The 13,464-nt window shown below is 43.7% G+C and overlaps 1 protein-coding gene across 4 annotated transcripts in view; it reads right to left on the bottom strand.

Annotated features, from left to right (window-relative positions):
• STRBP (spermatid perinuclear RNA binding protein) overlaps positions 1-13,464 on the bottom strand; it is a 69,228-nt gene that overhangs the window by 2,030 nt on the left and 53,734 nt on the right. For 2 of the 4 annotated variants that reach the window (XM_090023051.1, XM_090023053.1), the window contains exons 11-17: positions 12,213-12,305; positions 11,218-11,417; positions 9,342-9,500; positions 7,054-7,191; positions 5,940-6,080; positions 3,385-3,508; positions 1,192-1,236 (exon numbers count right to left, since the gene is read on the bottom strand). In XM_090023051.1, coding sequence (XP_089879177.1) covers positions 1,192-1,236; positions 3,385-3,508; positions 5,940-6,080; positions 7,054-7,191; positions 9,342-9,500; positions 11,218-11,417; positions 12,213-12,305 — 900 coding nt within the window. The remainder of the gene's footprint in view (positions 1-1,191; positions 1,237-3,384; positions 3,509-5,939; positions 6,081-7,053; positions 7,192-9,341; positions 9,501-11,217; positions 11,418-12,212; positions 12,306-13,464) is intronic. The other 2 variants (XM_090023052.1, XM_090023054.1) reach the window with 1 other exon arrangement.

Below are 13,464 nucleotides of genomic sequence, written 5' to 3'. Positions count from 1 at the left end.
CTGGGTATGGAAATCAAATGATCCAGTTCCATAATATTTCCCCAGATCAGATTCAGTTTTCACTCTTGTAATGTGGCTAGGGGAAGCTACTGTCTGGTACCAGTTTGATTTCAAATTAGAGGCAGAAGCAAGCGTTAGAAGAATAAGGCAACATTGTGAGAGCACAGTGCACGAGCCGTGCAGGGCGAGTTCAGTTTGCCGTATGAAAAGGTGAGGCTGCTGGAGAACACTTGGGCACATTTGCTATTTGAGAGAGATGGGTCCCTACCCAGTTGTATATGACACGCTAAGGGGAACACTGGAACTGGCTCCAATAGACAGCACCTCATTTAACTCTGTGTTGCAACATATCACTGACTCCAAACTATTTTGCCCCCATTGCCACATAAACCTCATTCAAAGTAACCAAAAGGGCCAGTTAGGGAAAAAAAAAAAAAAGAGCTTTGTAAGTCTAGTAGGAAAAAAGTGGTGCGTGTGGCAATTAGTCGGGGGAAAGTGTTTCATCCTGGCTCTGGAGGATTTTAATCTGCAGGAAATGCATAGAACTGCCAGCCTCATTTTCCCTGGGTTTCTTAGCTCAAAGAGCAATGACAAGTTATGGTGCCCTATCATCCTTTTAGTCTGATCTCTAAGAACATAACCTACAAAAAGAGAGTCATTTAACTTGTCCCAAGAGGCAACATTTAGCCTGCAACCCTATAGATGCGTCTGGATTGATGATCTTTGATTTACTGGACATTTTACACATCTGACTGCAGTAAGGGGATTTATCCACAAGTTCTCTAAAACTTAGTTTCCATCCTTTTACCAATATTTTGCCAAGGGGCATTAAAGAATTACTGCTCAGAGATGCTGGGTTTGGCCCTTAGGTATTCTTTGAATGGAGCACAAGTTGGCTGTAAAAGGTAATAGAACTACTTAAATATTCAGTTTCAGTATGAAAGGGAACAGGCAGTTAGAACAAGCAGTCCTTCCACAATCAGGCAAAGCATAGGCAAAAAGCTGCTCCAACCAAAAAAGAACCACAAGGTTATGGCACAGAGTTAAATGTCATCATTGTGTTCAAAGAAAACGCTGGTTTCTGTATCTGTCTCTCTCTTGCAAACCCTAGACAAATATTTTGGTTTTGAGAGGACTGCCAAGGTAGTTCTGATACCCCTTCTAGCTCAAGCAATTAATAGACGTACGTACCGTAGGCTGGTGCAGCTGTGCTATACCCATATGGTGCCCCATAGCCTGAAAAAAAAAAAACAGAGCGAGACGGGGTTCATTCCCTGCTGCACTCAGAATCAGAGTTTGCAAATGAACACGCATGGACCCTTCAGGGGAACCAACCTGGGCATGTGCAAAACAGGGCATTCAAAAACACTTAGCACAATTCAGGAGTAGTTCTTCCAGGTGGCTGCCTGGAGAACAGAAGCTCACAAGCAAGCCCTGAAGCTGCCCAACACTACTGCTGTTTTTAAAAAAACCTCAGAGTAGAAGAGTGCAGCTCCCTCTTTCAGTTCCTCTTAACACTTTCTTTCTAATTAACAAGAGTACACAGCAAAAGCTAGCCAGGCTCAGTTTACAAACACCATCTCCCCCTACAAATATTGATACGACTTCACGTGGAAAACAGCCACTTCCCTCAGTTCCCCATTTTAGAAAGACGACAACACTGAAGGCCTAAAGTAAATGCCAAGATCCTCATCAGTAAGGATTTTGCAAACAAGAATCCACCATCCCATGGTACTCCGGAGAGCACGTCTGGGAATCTCTCAAACCAGCAGGACGAGGGAGAAGTACGTGAAGTGAAAGGGTACATTTAGTTGCTGAATAAAAAGACAGGCAATAGCATTGATCTTGGTCACTACTGCTTGCTAGTACATTCAGGACTTAACACCTTCACTACTGGAAGGAGACTTTTTATCTGCCTCTAAAAATGCCTTTTTGGGAAGGATTAGGGATAAAGAGAAAGTACTTAGGAAGGCCAAGAGAAATAAATACTTAACAAGTACAATGACTGGGTAATTAAACCTGTTTCTGGAAAAACTCCATGCTGGCAAGGATCATGCCTCTAGCAGGTTAAATGTCTCATAAATGACTCCTCAGGCAGAAAAGCAGTTCCACAAACAATGTTAAAGTCCATTAAAAATGAATTACTGGTTTTTAATATTTATAATTACATCAACCTACAGAAACAATAAAAACATCAAGCTGTGGATGGCACCAGGAAGCAAATATATTGAACAACAGGGCTGCGCTTTTAACATTAGGAACCACTGGAGGGTGCGCTTAGGTGATTATGCTGCACCTAAACTGTTGCAGAAATGGTGAGAAACATTTTACTGTGCACCTCAGATCTGGTAGCAACAGGTCTACTCCTGGTGGTTTCTCACTTGCCTTTGGGAGTGAGCTGTGGAACCACCTGATGAGCGACTTACCTGTCTCTCGTAACCAGCAATATGAATTTAAATGGACCGTCCACACACAAAACACCCGTCAGCTTGGACCTGTGCTTCGTCCGCTTAAGGCAACATGCCGGAAAATGTAGAGCGACATCAGCCAGAACATGAACTCCCCGACTGAAGTCTTCCCAAATATAGCAGCTGTCAAGAGATGTCACTTCCAACCTATGTGGCCTGTTCTCAAGAGCATGATCACTCCCGAGCCTGCCAGGAGACTCCTTACAGCCCAGTACCTGGAATACATGCTGGCACAGGAGCACATCCCAGTCAACACCCTTTTATCAGGGGAGCTAGAGGAGGGCTGTGGAGGAAAACCATCAGGAGGCAAGGCTCTTCTGCTCACCAGGAAGCAACTCACACAAGACAGTGTTTTGATTTTTAGATGCACAAATAACGCTCTTCTCCCTCTCTGCCAAGGGTGATCGTGTAGTGCATTTAGTATGAAGTATTTTTTGTAAAGCCAGTCCTAACACTAGCAGGTGCATTTGTGCAGGAGGCTTCCTGACTGGGCAGGGAGCTCTCGGAATCGGCGTCCCCGGCAGGAGCTCTCAGAAAGGCAGAGATGAGAATTACAGAGCCCGGGAAGAGGGCTTGGTGAGGACCCTTGGTGAGTTATTTGCTCATTTTCTGTGTGTAAGCAGCCACAAGCTCTTTGCCTACAAGTGAAGTATGTTACCAGCTCTATACAGAATCTGAGTTTTCTTCCTTATATTTAAAACACACGCTACTGCTCTTCCTCTGCCTCTTCCATGCTACAAAACCCAATAAATCACCAGGGTGGTGGAGCCTGGCCCAGGGGGCTAGACTAGACAACCTCCTAAGGTCTGTTCCAGCCTTACATTTCTATGATACAGAGAGGACTAGGCCGGCACCCACAGTTTGTACAAGGACAGCCAGGATCGAGAAACCCTTAGCTATTAGTGTTGTGACATACCTGGTGCTAAGTATCCAGTAGCAGCGGCTGCCCCAACAAATGCCCCTCGTGTTAAAGCACCCCGTCCTCTGCCTCGAGCAGCCTGGACCGCTGCAGAAACAGCTGTATTTACAACTCCTTTAGTCTGTGCAGAATAATAAAAATGGGGAGGACTTAGAACCCGAGAGAGCGCGAGCTCTTGCACACACCAAGCAATCCATTTTAATAACAGCAACATCATCAGTATTTCCCCTAAACTGTACTCATCAGGCCAGGCTTGTTAAGGACAATACCCACCCACTTGCTCCATTCGGCAGTCAATCTCTGGAGAGTTTGGGCTCTAGTACAGACTAGGTAACGTATATACACAAGTAACCAAACTTACCAGTTTACAGAATGCCCGAGTGCTACCACTTACAAAATAATAAACCATCTTCACTTGACTCAGCTAGGAGTTGGAAGCATAGACAGTCACTGCAACAAGGCTTGATTTGCACATTACATCATCAAAAATCCTTGACACTGTTGAGAAAGTCAAGCGCTGGAGGAAGGGAAACTGTCAGCCCTACTTCTGACTCCAAACCTCTCCTGAATTTAAAGCATCAGTGTGGTCTGCCTTGGCTTTACCTCCTGAGATACTAAACTCAGAGCCAGGACCAATTAGGTCAGCAGAGAAAGACCAAAATGATGTGTTTTTATATGTATATAAAGATTCCCCTGTAACATCCAGGGTTACTACACTGGAGCAAGGATTTCCCCCCAATCTTACAGCTCTCATAAATGGAAAATCAACACACACAAGCACTGGATGAGATTTTAAAAAAAGATGCAAACCTACCATTAGGCTCCTAATGCTATGCCTCTAAGCCTTTCTGGTGGCCAGATTTTTTTGAATTGTTGAGTGCTCAGCACCGAGAGTAGGTGCTGACAGCAGCTGTCAAGCAGTCTACACATTTGAAAGCAGGGCCATTTATTTTGGTTCCTGTACTTTAGACATCTAGGCTGGTATATTTAGATTTGTTAAAATAAGATTTAAACGTGAAACACATTTGCTACCCCCCCGGACTAGCATGCCAAATATCAGTTTATAAATTGGACAGATCTTTCCCTTCACTGCCCCCCAAAAAAAGAGATTTTGTATCAAAGACTCACCAGCCTACTACCATTCTATCATTGTTACCGAATGTGGAGTCTAAAGGTTAAAAATGTTCACTTTTATTTGTATGCCACCAGAGCCTGTTCCCTTCAGACACGGCTGAATGAATCCCTTGCCTTCTCACCATTTTGGTACAAGTATCTTATTCCTTAATTACCTTCTGGCTCCATCTGCTTAGCCTACTTGGTAAACACCTTTTCTCAATTTTCCCTTCTGTTTTTAAAATGCACGATAGACAGAGCAGCGTAAATGCCTCATTGTAACCACAGGCTGAGCTGGCCGGGTCTCTCAATCACCAGGCCTCCACTTTTCTAGCCCAGAGTCTGCGTGCATGCTTTGCTCCACGTAATTGCAGAGGCCTGCTCTGCCCTAGCAGGCAGACAGACCACCTTGTGTGGCAGATCAGAGCACTTCATAAAGCGAGCACGGCTTCTTTCAAGAAGCTGAGCGCGAGAAGTGGCAAAAAACCCATCAAAGCATGAAGGAGCCGGGGATCTGAGCTTGTTTTCATTTCTTAGCTGCTGTCTTGATAGAGAAGAACAATCTTCATGCATTGGATTATAAGGCAATAATGGAAGCTGAATGGGATGTAGCAACTGGAGGTCTCAGTGAGTAAGCCTGGGAGAACTGCTATAACCGTAAGCATCACATACAGAATTTACGGAGGAAATACAATCAGTCGGTAATTTCTCTGAGCATATCTGACTCTATGGCAGGACGTAGTGTAAAATGCATTTTTCCAAAGACTGGAAAAATCCTAATTCCAATTAATCTGCACAAAGGAGATCAAAGCTGTAATTGTCAGGGCTTATTTCTGAGTGCAGCTCTCTGGAGGAAGCATGCTGGTGATCAGCTTTCACTCTGCTCAACATGAATCTCGCAGAAATGAGCAGGCATTGATTGTAGCTCTCAGGAACAATTTTCCTGATTCAGATAGTTAAAAAAATCTCATGGAGAAAGGAGCTTGCAGTGAAACTTTCACTACACAAGTCTTCCCTCATCCAGGAAAGCCTTGTGTTCAAGAAGGGGAACCCTCAAAGACAAGGAGTATAGCCCACTGGGCTAGGGATCAGACCGGAGCTCTGGAGACCTTGCCTCTGCCACTGATTCAGCCACTGACCGGCTGCATGGCCACAGGCCATATCCCTTCTTTTTCCCTGCCCCTTTCCTCCCACATTGCGCTAAGCTTTTTGGGACAGGAACCGTTTTTAACTAGATGGTTAGACCTGAGATAACAGACTCCCCATGTCAGTGGGGCCTCTCAGTACTACCATGACAGAGTATTAAAAATGAAAACAAGCACTGACACAAGGATGCATGAAATCAGTACACTGAAGCAACCCGTCTCCTTGCAGCAGCTGTGAATGCTACCCCTAAAGCTGGACTGGTTTTACATACAGAGACTAGCTGGGGTCCTTACCTGAGGGAGAATCTTCTTTTTCTTGTTGTTTGCTGCATTTGGCCCAGAAAACAGCTTCTCAAGCGCTGCTAAAGCGGCACTAGCTTTTGCTACCTTCTTATTTGGGCCTGCACCTCTGAACTTCTGCCCATCTACTTCTACCTGGAATGGAGACATGAATTTATACCCAGCATGTCTCCTGCTGGGAAAGGCAAGCTGTTCTCAGCTGAAACCAAAACCCATTTGCAAAGAATTTAAACAGGGAAATTCACTGTTACAAATAAAATAAGCTTGTATTTCCTTCAGGGAGCACAGAGCACTATATGGTTGAGATTAAGACCAGCAGCTCTGCACAGCAGGTAAAAGGACATGTCAGTGATTACTTCAACAAGGATGCAGAACCCCATTTCCTCAAGAGGAATTTAATGAGTGACATGTATTTACTTGGGGTAGACTCTGGCCCTCACACTGGAGTCAGAATCATTGCACTTAGGAAGGCTGCCATGAGGTCTTTTATCAGCCCGGACCTTCGGTTTAGGCCCCATGCAATATATGCTCCTAGGAAATATTGCTGGATTTGAACGCATCCTTGTGCCTGCCACCTCAATCAATACCTTGCACCCCCCTTGCATTTTCAAGCGCCTATATGATGGGTGCTTCTTGGTGATGGAGATCTGCCTTGTAATTTGCCTTAGAGCAGCCCATCAGTACTGTGCTGAGTGAGCAATATTGTTGTTGTAAAGCAATATTGAGACAGAGGCTAAATGGACTCTGCTGTATCATTCCTACGCACTGTTGAACTGAAAACAAGAGGGTCAAACCAGGTCAGACCCAGGGCTGCCAGGACTGTTAGTGAAACCTGCAGCTTGGTGGGCCATGTTGTATAAACTGCATATTCTGCGCTCTCCCCATCTGGACAGGGATGTGCTTAGCAGCTTTCATAACCCAATCTCCACTCCCACTGTATTACCCGCCTTCTCCCCCACAACATCCCACAAACAGCGTGGCTTTAGGAGAGATCGAAAACTGAAAAGATTTTCATCCCTGCTGTGCACCGTGAACATCGGACAGCTCCAAACTGCAGAGAACCAGAGAATTATTAACAAAGCCGCCTGCAGAGCCCTGCTTCACTCACCTCCATTACAAAGCGCTTATCATGGCTCCCACCTGTCTCGGAGATGAGCTCATACTTAAGACCTCTTCTTTTTTCGTTGAGCTCCATTACTGGGTTTTTGCCACTCGCCGTGAGAATAGGGCCCTGAGTTCTTACCTGCTGAGGCACGTGCAACATTTTAGAAGCTGAACTTCCCTGAATGGCAGATGCATATCTACATTAAGTCAACATAAAACCACCTCACGCCTACCTCTCTGGAAGACACCAGAGTTTACCACCTTCCTTCTCAAACAGTTTGTTCTTCTCAATACAAGGACCTTAACAGGCTCTCTAAGGACAGACTTGCAATGGAGAGCATTGCCAGAGCTTCTGCACAACATGCTGCAACTGAGCAGTAGGCAACAAGTACTCTGCTCCATAGGGGTTCCTGCCCCAGCCTTCTCGTCTTCAAAATCAGAGATATCACTGCCCATTCATCTCGGGCTCCAGCAAGCAGTGAGCTAGGTAGCTGCCGTCTTCATCGTTAGTCATGATTATCTTTGCAATATGTAGTGTCAGGCCATTGGCTGCCCTGTGAGGTTCAACCCAAAGGGCATCCAAGCTGAAGCTGATGCCAGCGTGTCAAATTTCTGGAAAGCAACTGCTACACAACTAAGGAGAGATTGCCTTTCCTAACCCTGCACATCTCTGTTGCTTCAGCCACCTATCCGGCTTGGCATTTTTGAGCTGACTGAAGAAACTGCAGAACTTGGGTCACGTGTTACAGTAGCTTCAGCTGTAACTATTTTGGGGGAGAAATGCAGAGACAAGCAGCCAGTGCCCTCATTAAACTGCATTTTAACCCACTCAGTTGGAAGCATAGCAGCTACACAAAAAAAGGAGAGAGAGAGACACGAAGGGGTCCAGGACAAGATTTTCAGACTCAATTTTGTGCGCGTGTCCCGTTTCACCTCCGCCTGCCCCCCCCCAAAGGCAGCTATCCTCCAAAATTCAGGTCCCATGAGGGTGTCAGACTTTGGTCACTCAAAGACATGAGTCACTTTTGAAAATCTTGGCTCTTGTAGACCTATTTTCATGTTTTACTGAAGAAGCAGATAACATTTCTGTAGCTAAAAATGAACAGGCAAAGATGGTAAATTTAGAATATTCTATTTCTTTTTCTAAAAAGGTTTTACAGGACTAATATGTGAAATTGTGATGTTAGTGATTGCACATTGTCTGACTCCTAGTTTTAACACATTTAAATAATGTGTTTTCAAGCAGAAGGAAATCCACATTTCAACATACTGGAAAAATATCTACAGAACAGAAAGATTACTTATGTTTATATTTATAGCATGAAAAGCACTTATTTGAAAGAAGCATTACATCTAAAAATAAGGCAAGAATCTATATCTGTTTATCTGTACAATCCCCTGAAAACCTCAAAGATACCAGGCAAAGCAATTATATAAATATAAAAGCCATCGCTTCGTGTTTAAGCACAAACACTTTTCTGGAATCCCTGGGGATGTTAAAGGACAGTTGTGGAGATCAGGAAAACCTTGAAGACAACCAAGTGTATTACCTTTGAATCTCCTGATTCATCAGTTAATGATAACCGTTAAATAACGGGACATATTATTAAGAAAATGATCAGTGTATAACAGACTGTAGACTCCTCACACTTTTGTACTTACAAATTTAGTCACTCATATTTTTAAATGCAGAATATTCAGATGGACAATGTGCTCTTTACAACTCCTTAGCCAAGCAACTAGAAAACTCAGTGAATGTGTGTACAGATTGTAACATTTTCCGTGTAGTCCTTTCTTAGTCCGTTCAGCTGTTACAAGTACACACAAAGCTGCTATGACTTTAAAAATGAACTGGGATATGTTTAAACAGACTTAGACTGCTATTTTCTGTACTTTGATCAATCTCTAGATACTTTTAACATAAAACAGCTCTAAAATAGTGCTTTACGACAAAATAGGAAGGCACCAATTTATTCGTCTTGTAAGAGTCTAAAATCCACAACCAAAATAGGTCTTCCTTGTCACAGGTGCCACATGTGGGCAAAACAGATGCAGGCCTTGCCACAAAGACCCTGCAGTGTAAACAGGATGATTTTCTCTGACTTGTCCTAACTTCACATTTTAGGATGAGGTGCATAAGAATTAAGTGATTTGTGATCAAACAAGAAGCCTATGGCAGATCTAGGACTTGGAAACCAGATTTTCCCAATCTGAAGTCCGCTGCCTTTACTGTAAGGCCATTTTCCTCAAGTAAAACCCCCACTCTTATCGACTTCTCAGGGGAATACCCACCTCTAAGGTAGTGGAGGTGTCGACAGTAGGATTTCCAGTATTATTGCTTGAGATTGAAGACACCGTCTCATTTTTACCTTCATTATCTGACTTTTCATCAGAGCTCATACATTCAATGTCTGCATCAAAGCCAGTGGGGTAGCCCATTGCTTGTAACACCTATACAGAATAATGTTAAGTGAAAGGTAAAACCATTTAGGGGGTTGAAAATGAATGCAAGACCAACTATAAGGCAGCGTAAAAGATCTCACATCAGAAGACATCTCTTTGAAGTGTGTTTTTTCACAGAGTTAACCTACAGAAAAGTCCAGAGCCAATGGGAAAGAGTGGTTCTAGGGGCCCTCCAACTTCAAATATAGTGCGGATATTTTAGTCTGAAGTGGAGAAGCTGGTCATGAATGCTGTTCTCCCAACTAAGGCTACCACAGAAGAGTAAAAACTACAGGATGGGGAAGCTGGGTACAAAGCAGATAAGCTGTACACTATGCTGGTCAGACCACAATCATTGCGTGACATTACTTGATAGTGGGGCCAAGAAGTACTATTTGTACCCAAACTCCTTTGAGATCAGCACACAAGTCTGCAGAACAAAGAGGACACCTGACCCATCTGGAGAACTGAAACACAGCACATCTGCTCAATGGGAATGGCGCAAGTGGTTCTATTCTGAAGGAAGCAGTGAAGGTTCAAGTGCAGCCCAGTGATACCTGATCCTACCCAGAACGCAGCACTACTGGAATCCAGCTCTGAGAAAATCTTCCCCACCTCTGTAGCTGCTTTATTAATGCCAGCAAACACATTTTTCCAAATTATTGGTACAAGGAGCAAGCTGTGTGGCAGAGAACACATGAAAAAGGAAATCTAGGCTAATGAAGTTACTGGTCACTTCATATGCACATGGCAGCTGGGAGAAAATGGTCTCCTCCAGGACCTGGGAGGCCCAGAACAGCCCTTGGGGAGAAGGGCCAAGATAAGTCAACATTCTTTAGTGTTTAATGGTTTAAAAAAATACTGATGCAGGGCAGATGCACAGACACACAGAGCTACTTTTCCTGCAGAATGATACATTTTATCAAATAATTTGGGGTACTTTGAACATGAAAGCTCATGGGACAATGGGATTTTTGACTCTTAGATCAAAGGAAAACAAACTTGCAGGAAGAACCTTCTAAAAAGAAAGCTTTTATTCAAAACACAAAGTAAATTGTGGAGTATGACAGATGGGCTCATTTCTCTTGCCACTGCAGCTTGGCAAACTCTTTTTTTCTTTTTGTTTTGTTTGCAGTTTGCAGATAACTCTTCCCTCCCTTCTCAGCAGTGCACTAGGCCAGATCCAGTACTGCAAAGTGTGAACTGTTTGCATGTATTAGCACAGGGGTAACCCTAGTGGTAGTTCCTATTTACCACCCAACAACTCAAATCTCTTGATGCTGTACCAACTCCAGCTCCCTCCTACAGAGCTCCTGCAAGGGGCAACACAAGAATGCCTCAAGCAACCTTGTCAGGATGGATTAAGCTGAGACCAGTTATGACTCATCACTGTCTTATTTTAACTAACCCCTGTGATGCACTAGGTACTCTCCAAATGCTCGAGATGGACACATTCCCTGCACCAAGGAGCTCACGACCCAGGGACAGAACCTCACACAGAACTGGGTGGAGGAGACAACAGAACAAGTTGTCATTCTGGCATCTGACCAGCACTCTTTGAAAAAGGCCCAGCTAAGCTTTGAACAAGCTGCTAATAGTTGATGCAGACAGCCCACCCTTTTGGGAGTTTGCCCTTGCTAGTTCTAACCAAATCCTGCACTCTTTTCCAAGGTCTGGAATTTGAAATAGCCAGCTGAACTCAGATTCAGGTCCATCTCTGCCTTACCTTTACTGCCACATGGAGTTTGGCTGTTTTCTTAGAAGGTCCTGATGCTTCATATGTTGTACCATCAACATCTACAGACATGGTGAAGACCGGGGCATGGACTGGACCAGACTGTGACAGAAGCTTATACTGAAGACCTGGCCTGATTTGGTTCAGCCTCATCAAAGCATTCATGAGATCTATTGCTTTACTGTCTAGGACTGTTACAGGAGGGCAGGGAGAAGAAAGAGAGGGAGATTAATAAATGAAATGGAGGGAGAAATAAAAACATTTTTCATTTTTAAAGCACCTTCCACTTGAGGAGCTAAGTGTGAACTTCTAGTGGTCCACTTTGCTGGCTGGTTTAACCACAGCTACCCAGCCTCTGGTGCTGCTGCAAGCTCAGAACTCTGTTGAAATTAAAACTGGGATTTTCCTGGCTGCCACAAATGAAAGCAAAACTTCACAGGTGATGAAGAACCTGGAAATGCCTGCAGCTAGGTTTCAGATGAAGAATCCCCAGGTTCACTCTTATCACAGTAATCCAAAGAAAGCTCTCTGTGCACATCTCACTCTTCATCTGCTTGTGGAATAAGCACCTACTTTCTCTTGGGATGACGTGTGCTATCAGACACCTGTCCCAAGAGTGCCCGTGTATGAATAGCTGATAGACTGTGAGACTGTGCTGTAGTTTCTTGAAAGACAATTTTCAGACGTTACAAATAAAAATACCTCAATTTGTTAGATTACTCTAGTCTTAATGCCAGCTGCTACAGTAACCTCATCAGTAACTTGAGCCCTTCAGTTAGTACTAAGTCTGGACAAAGGAATTCAACCCACCATAAGAGCAAATGTGTTTGAAGCTCTGAGCACAGCAGCATGGAAAACGCACAAACATTTCATTACTGAAGCTCTTTCACATGCCATTCCCACTAACACTAAGCAGCCTTTGAATCAGCTCCTATTGTAACCAACAATGCCCCCTTGAAGCAGGAACAGATAATAGCTGCACTTACTTTTTCTCAAGTTGCGCTTCATCTTTTTATTTGGATCTTTATCATCCCCTACTCCATCTTCAAATGGCCTCTTCAGAGCAGAGGAGCCTGCACCTGAAAGATAATTCTTATCACATGGACTTGCTAGTCCACCAAAACAAAGCAACAATCCCATAACTTCAGTCTGATTAGCCCTGGATTACTCTCTGCTTCAGTGTCAACCTTTCAACTAAGAACCACCCATCTGGAGGTCTACATATGATAGCAGAGAACTCGGGCTTTTCACTCGCCATAAAGGGTCAAACGATAAATCTATTCATTTCCGTTGTTACCCCCACTTGTTTGCAATGTCAGCCAGTCAGCTCACATATGCAAGCCTCAGACAGCAAGGACAAGTATCATTAGATACGTTCTGATCCACACCAGACATTATCTGGAAATCTCCACTTTAAATCCAATAATTTTCACAAATGAAACAGCTGGTTATTTTAAAATAGCATTCTGCAGGGGAGATGAATTCAAAGATGCAAGAAAAAAAATTCAAATATTGCATTTCTGCAGACATTAAGATTTACTGTAATTGGAGGCAGGACAGTCTGAAGTAAATACGTCTTAGCTTCCGTCACCATCTCCTCAGTACTGTATTTAATTTGCATTATTCCATATCTAGCATGTGCCAGCCACCAGGCTGCTGACGCAGATAAAAGTTAGCTGGACAAAACCCCCACCTTCCTCATTTGATCCCATTGTACTTTTACCAGTAAGCCAACTTCCGCTGCAGCACACAACAGGTCTATTCTTTAAGCCAATTATAATGGAGCAGGTCAGGAACACTCCTGAGCTCAGCATCCACCAGGTGGAAAAAAAATATCTCCATCCATCATTTACTATAAGAGAAATAAAGTCCCTGTAATACACAGTGTCACTGGATCAATGTTCTCACTTTAAAAATAAATGGTGGGGACTGGCCTCCCCATTATCACATGGCACAAGCCATTATTTCTGTGACAGTTCCAACACCAAAAGACATGATCTCTTAATTATAAGAGGGCCAGAATGGAGCAAAGAGGCTAATAGGATGCATTCATCAGACCCTATTACCCAGACTATGCTCTCCTAACCAATGAAGGGAAAAAGCTAATAGGTAGAAAAGGATTTTTTTTAATGCTTAGAGCTTAGCTACATATGTACTTTGGCATCTTCATGACAGAGCGCTCATCCCTCAGCGTATTTCATTTACCTTGGTCTGCAGCACCTGCCTGACATCTCTGCT

The sequence above is a fragment of the Crocodylus siamensis genome, chromosome 11 (assembly GCF_052110815.1).
Source record: "Crocodylus siamensis isolate JL-2025a chromosome 11, ASM5211081v1, whole genome shotgun sequence".
Classification (NCBI taxonomy): Eukaryota; Metazoa; Chordata; order Crocodylia; family Crocodylidae; genus Crocodylus; species Crocodylus siamensis.
This window is presented reverse-complemented; position numbering and strand designations above follow the sequence as displayed.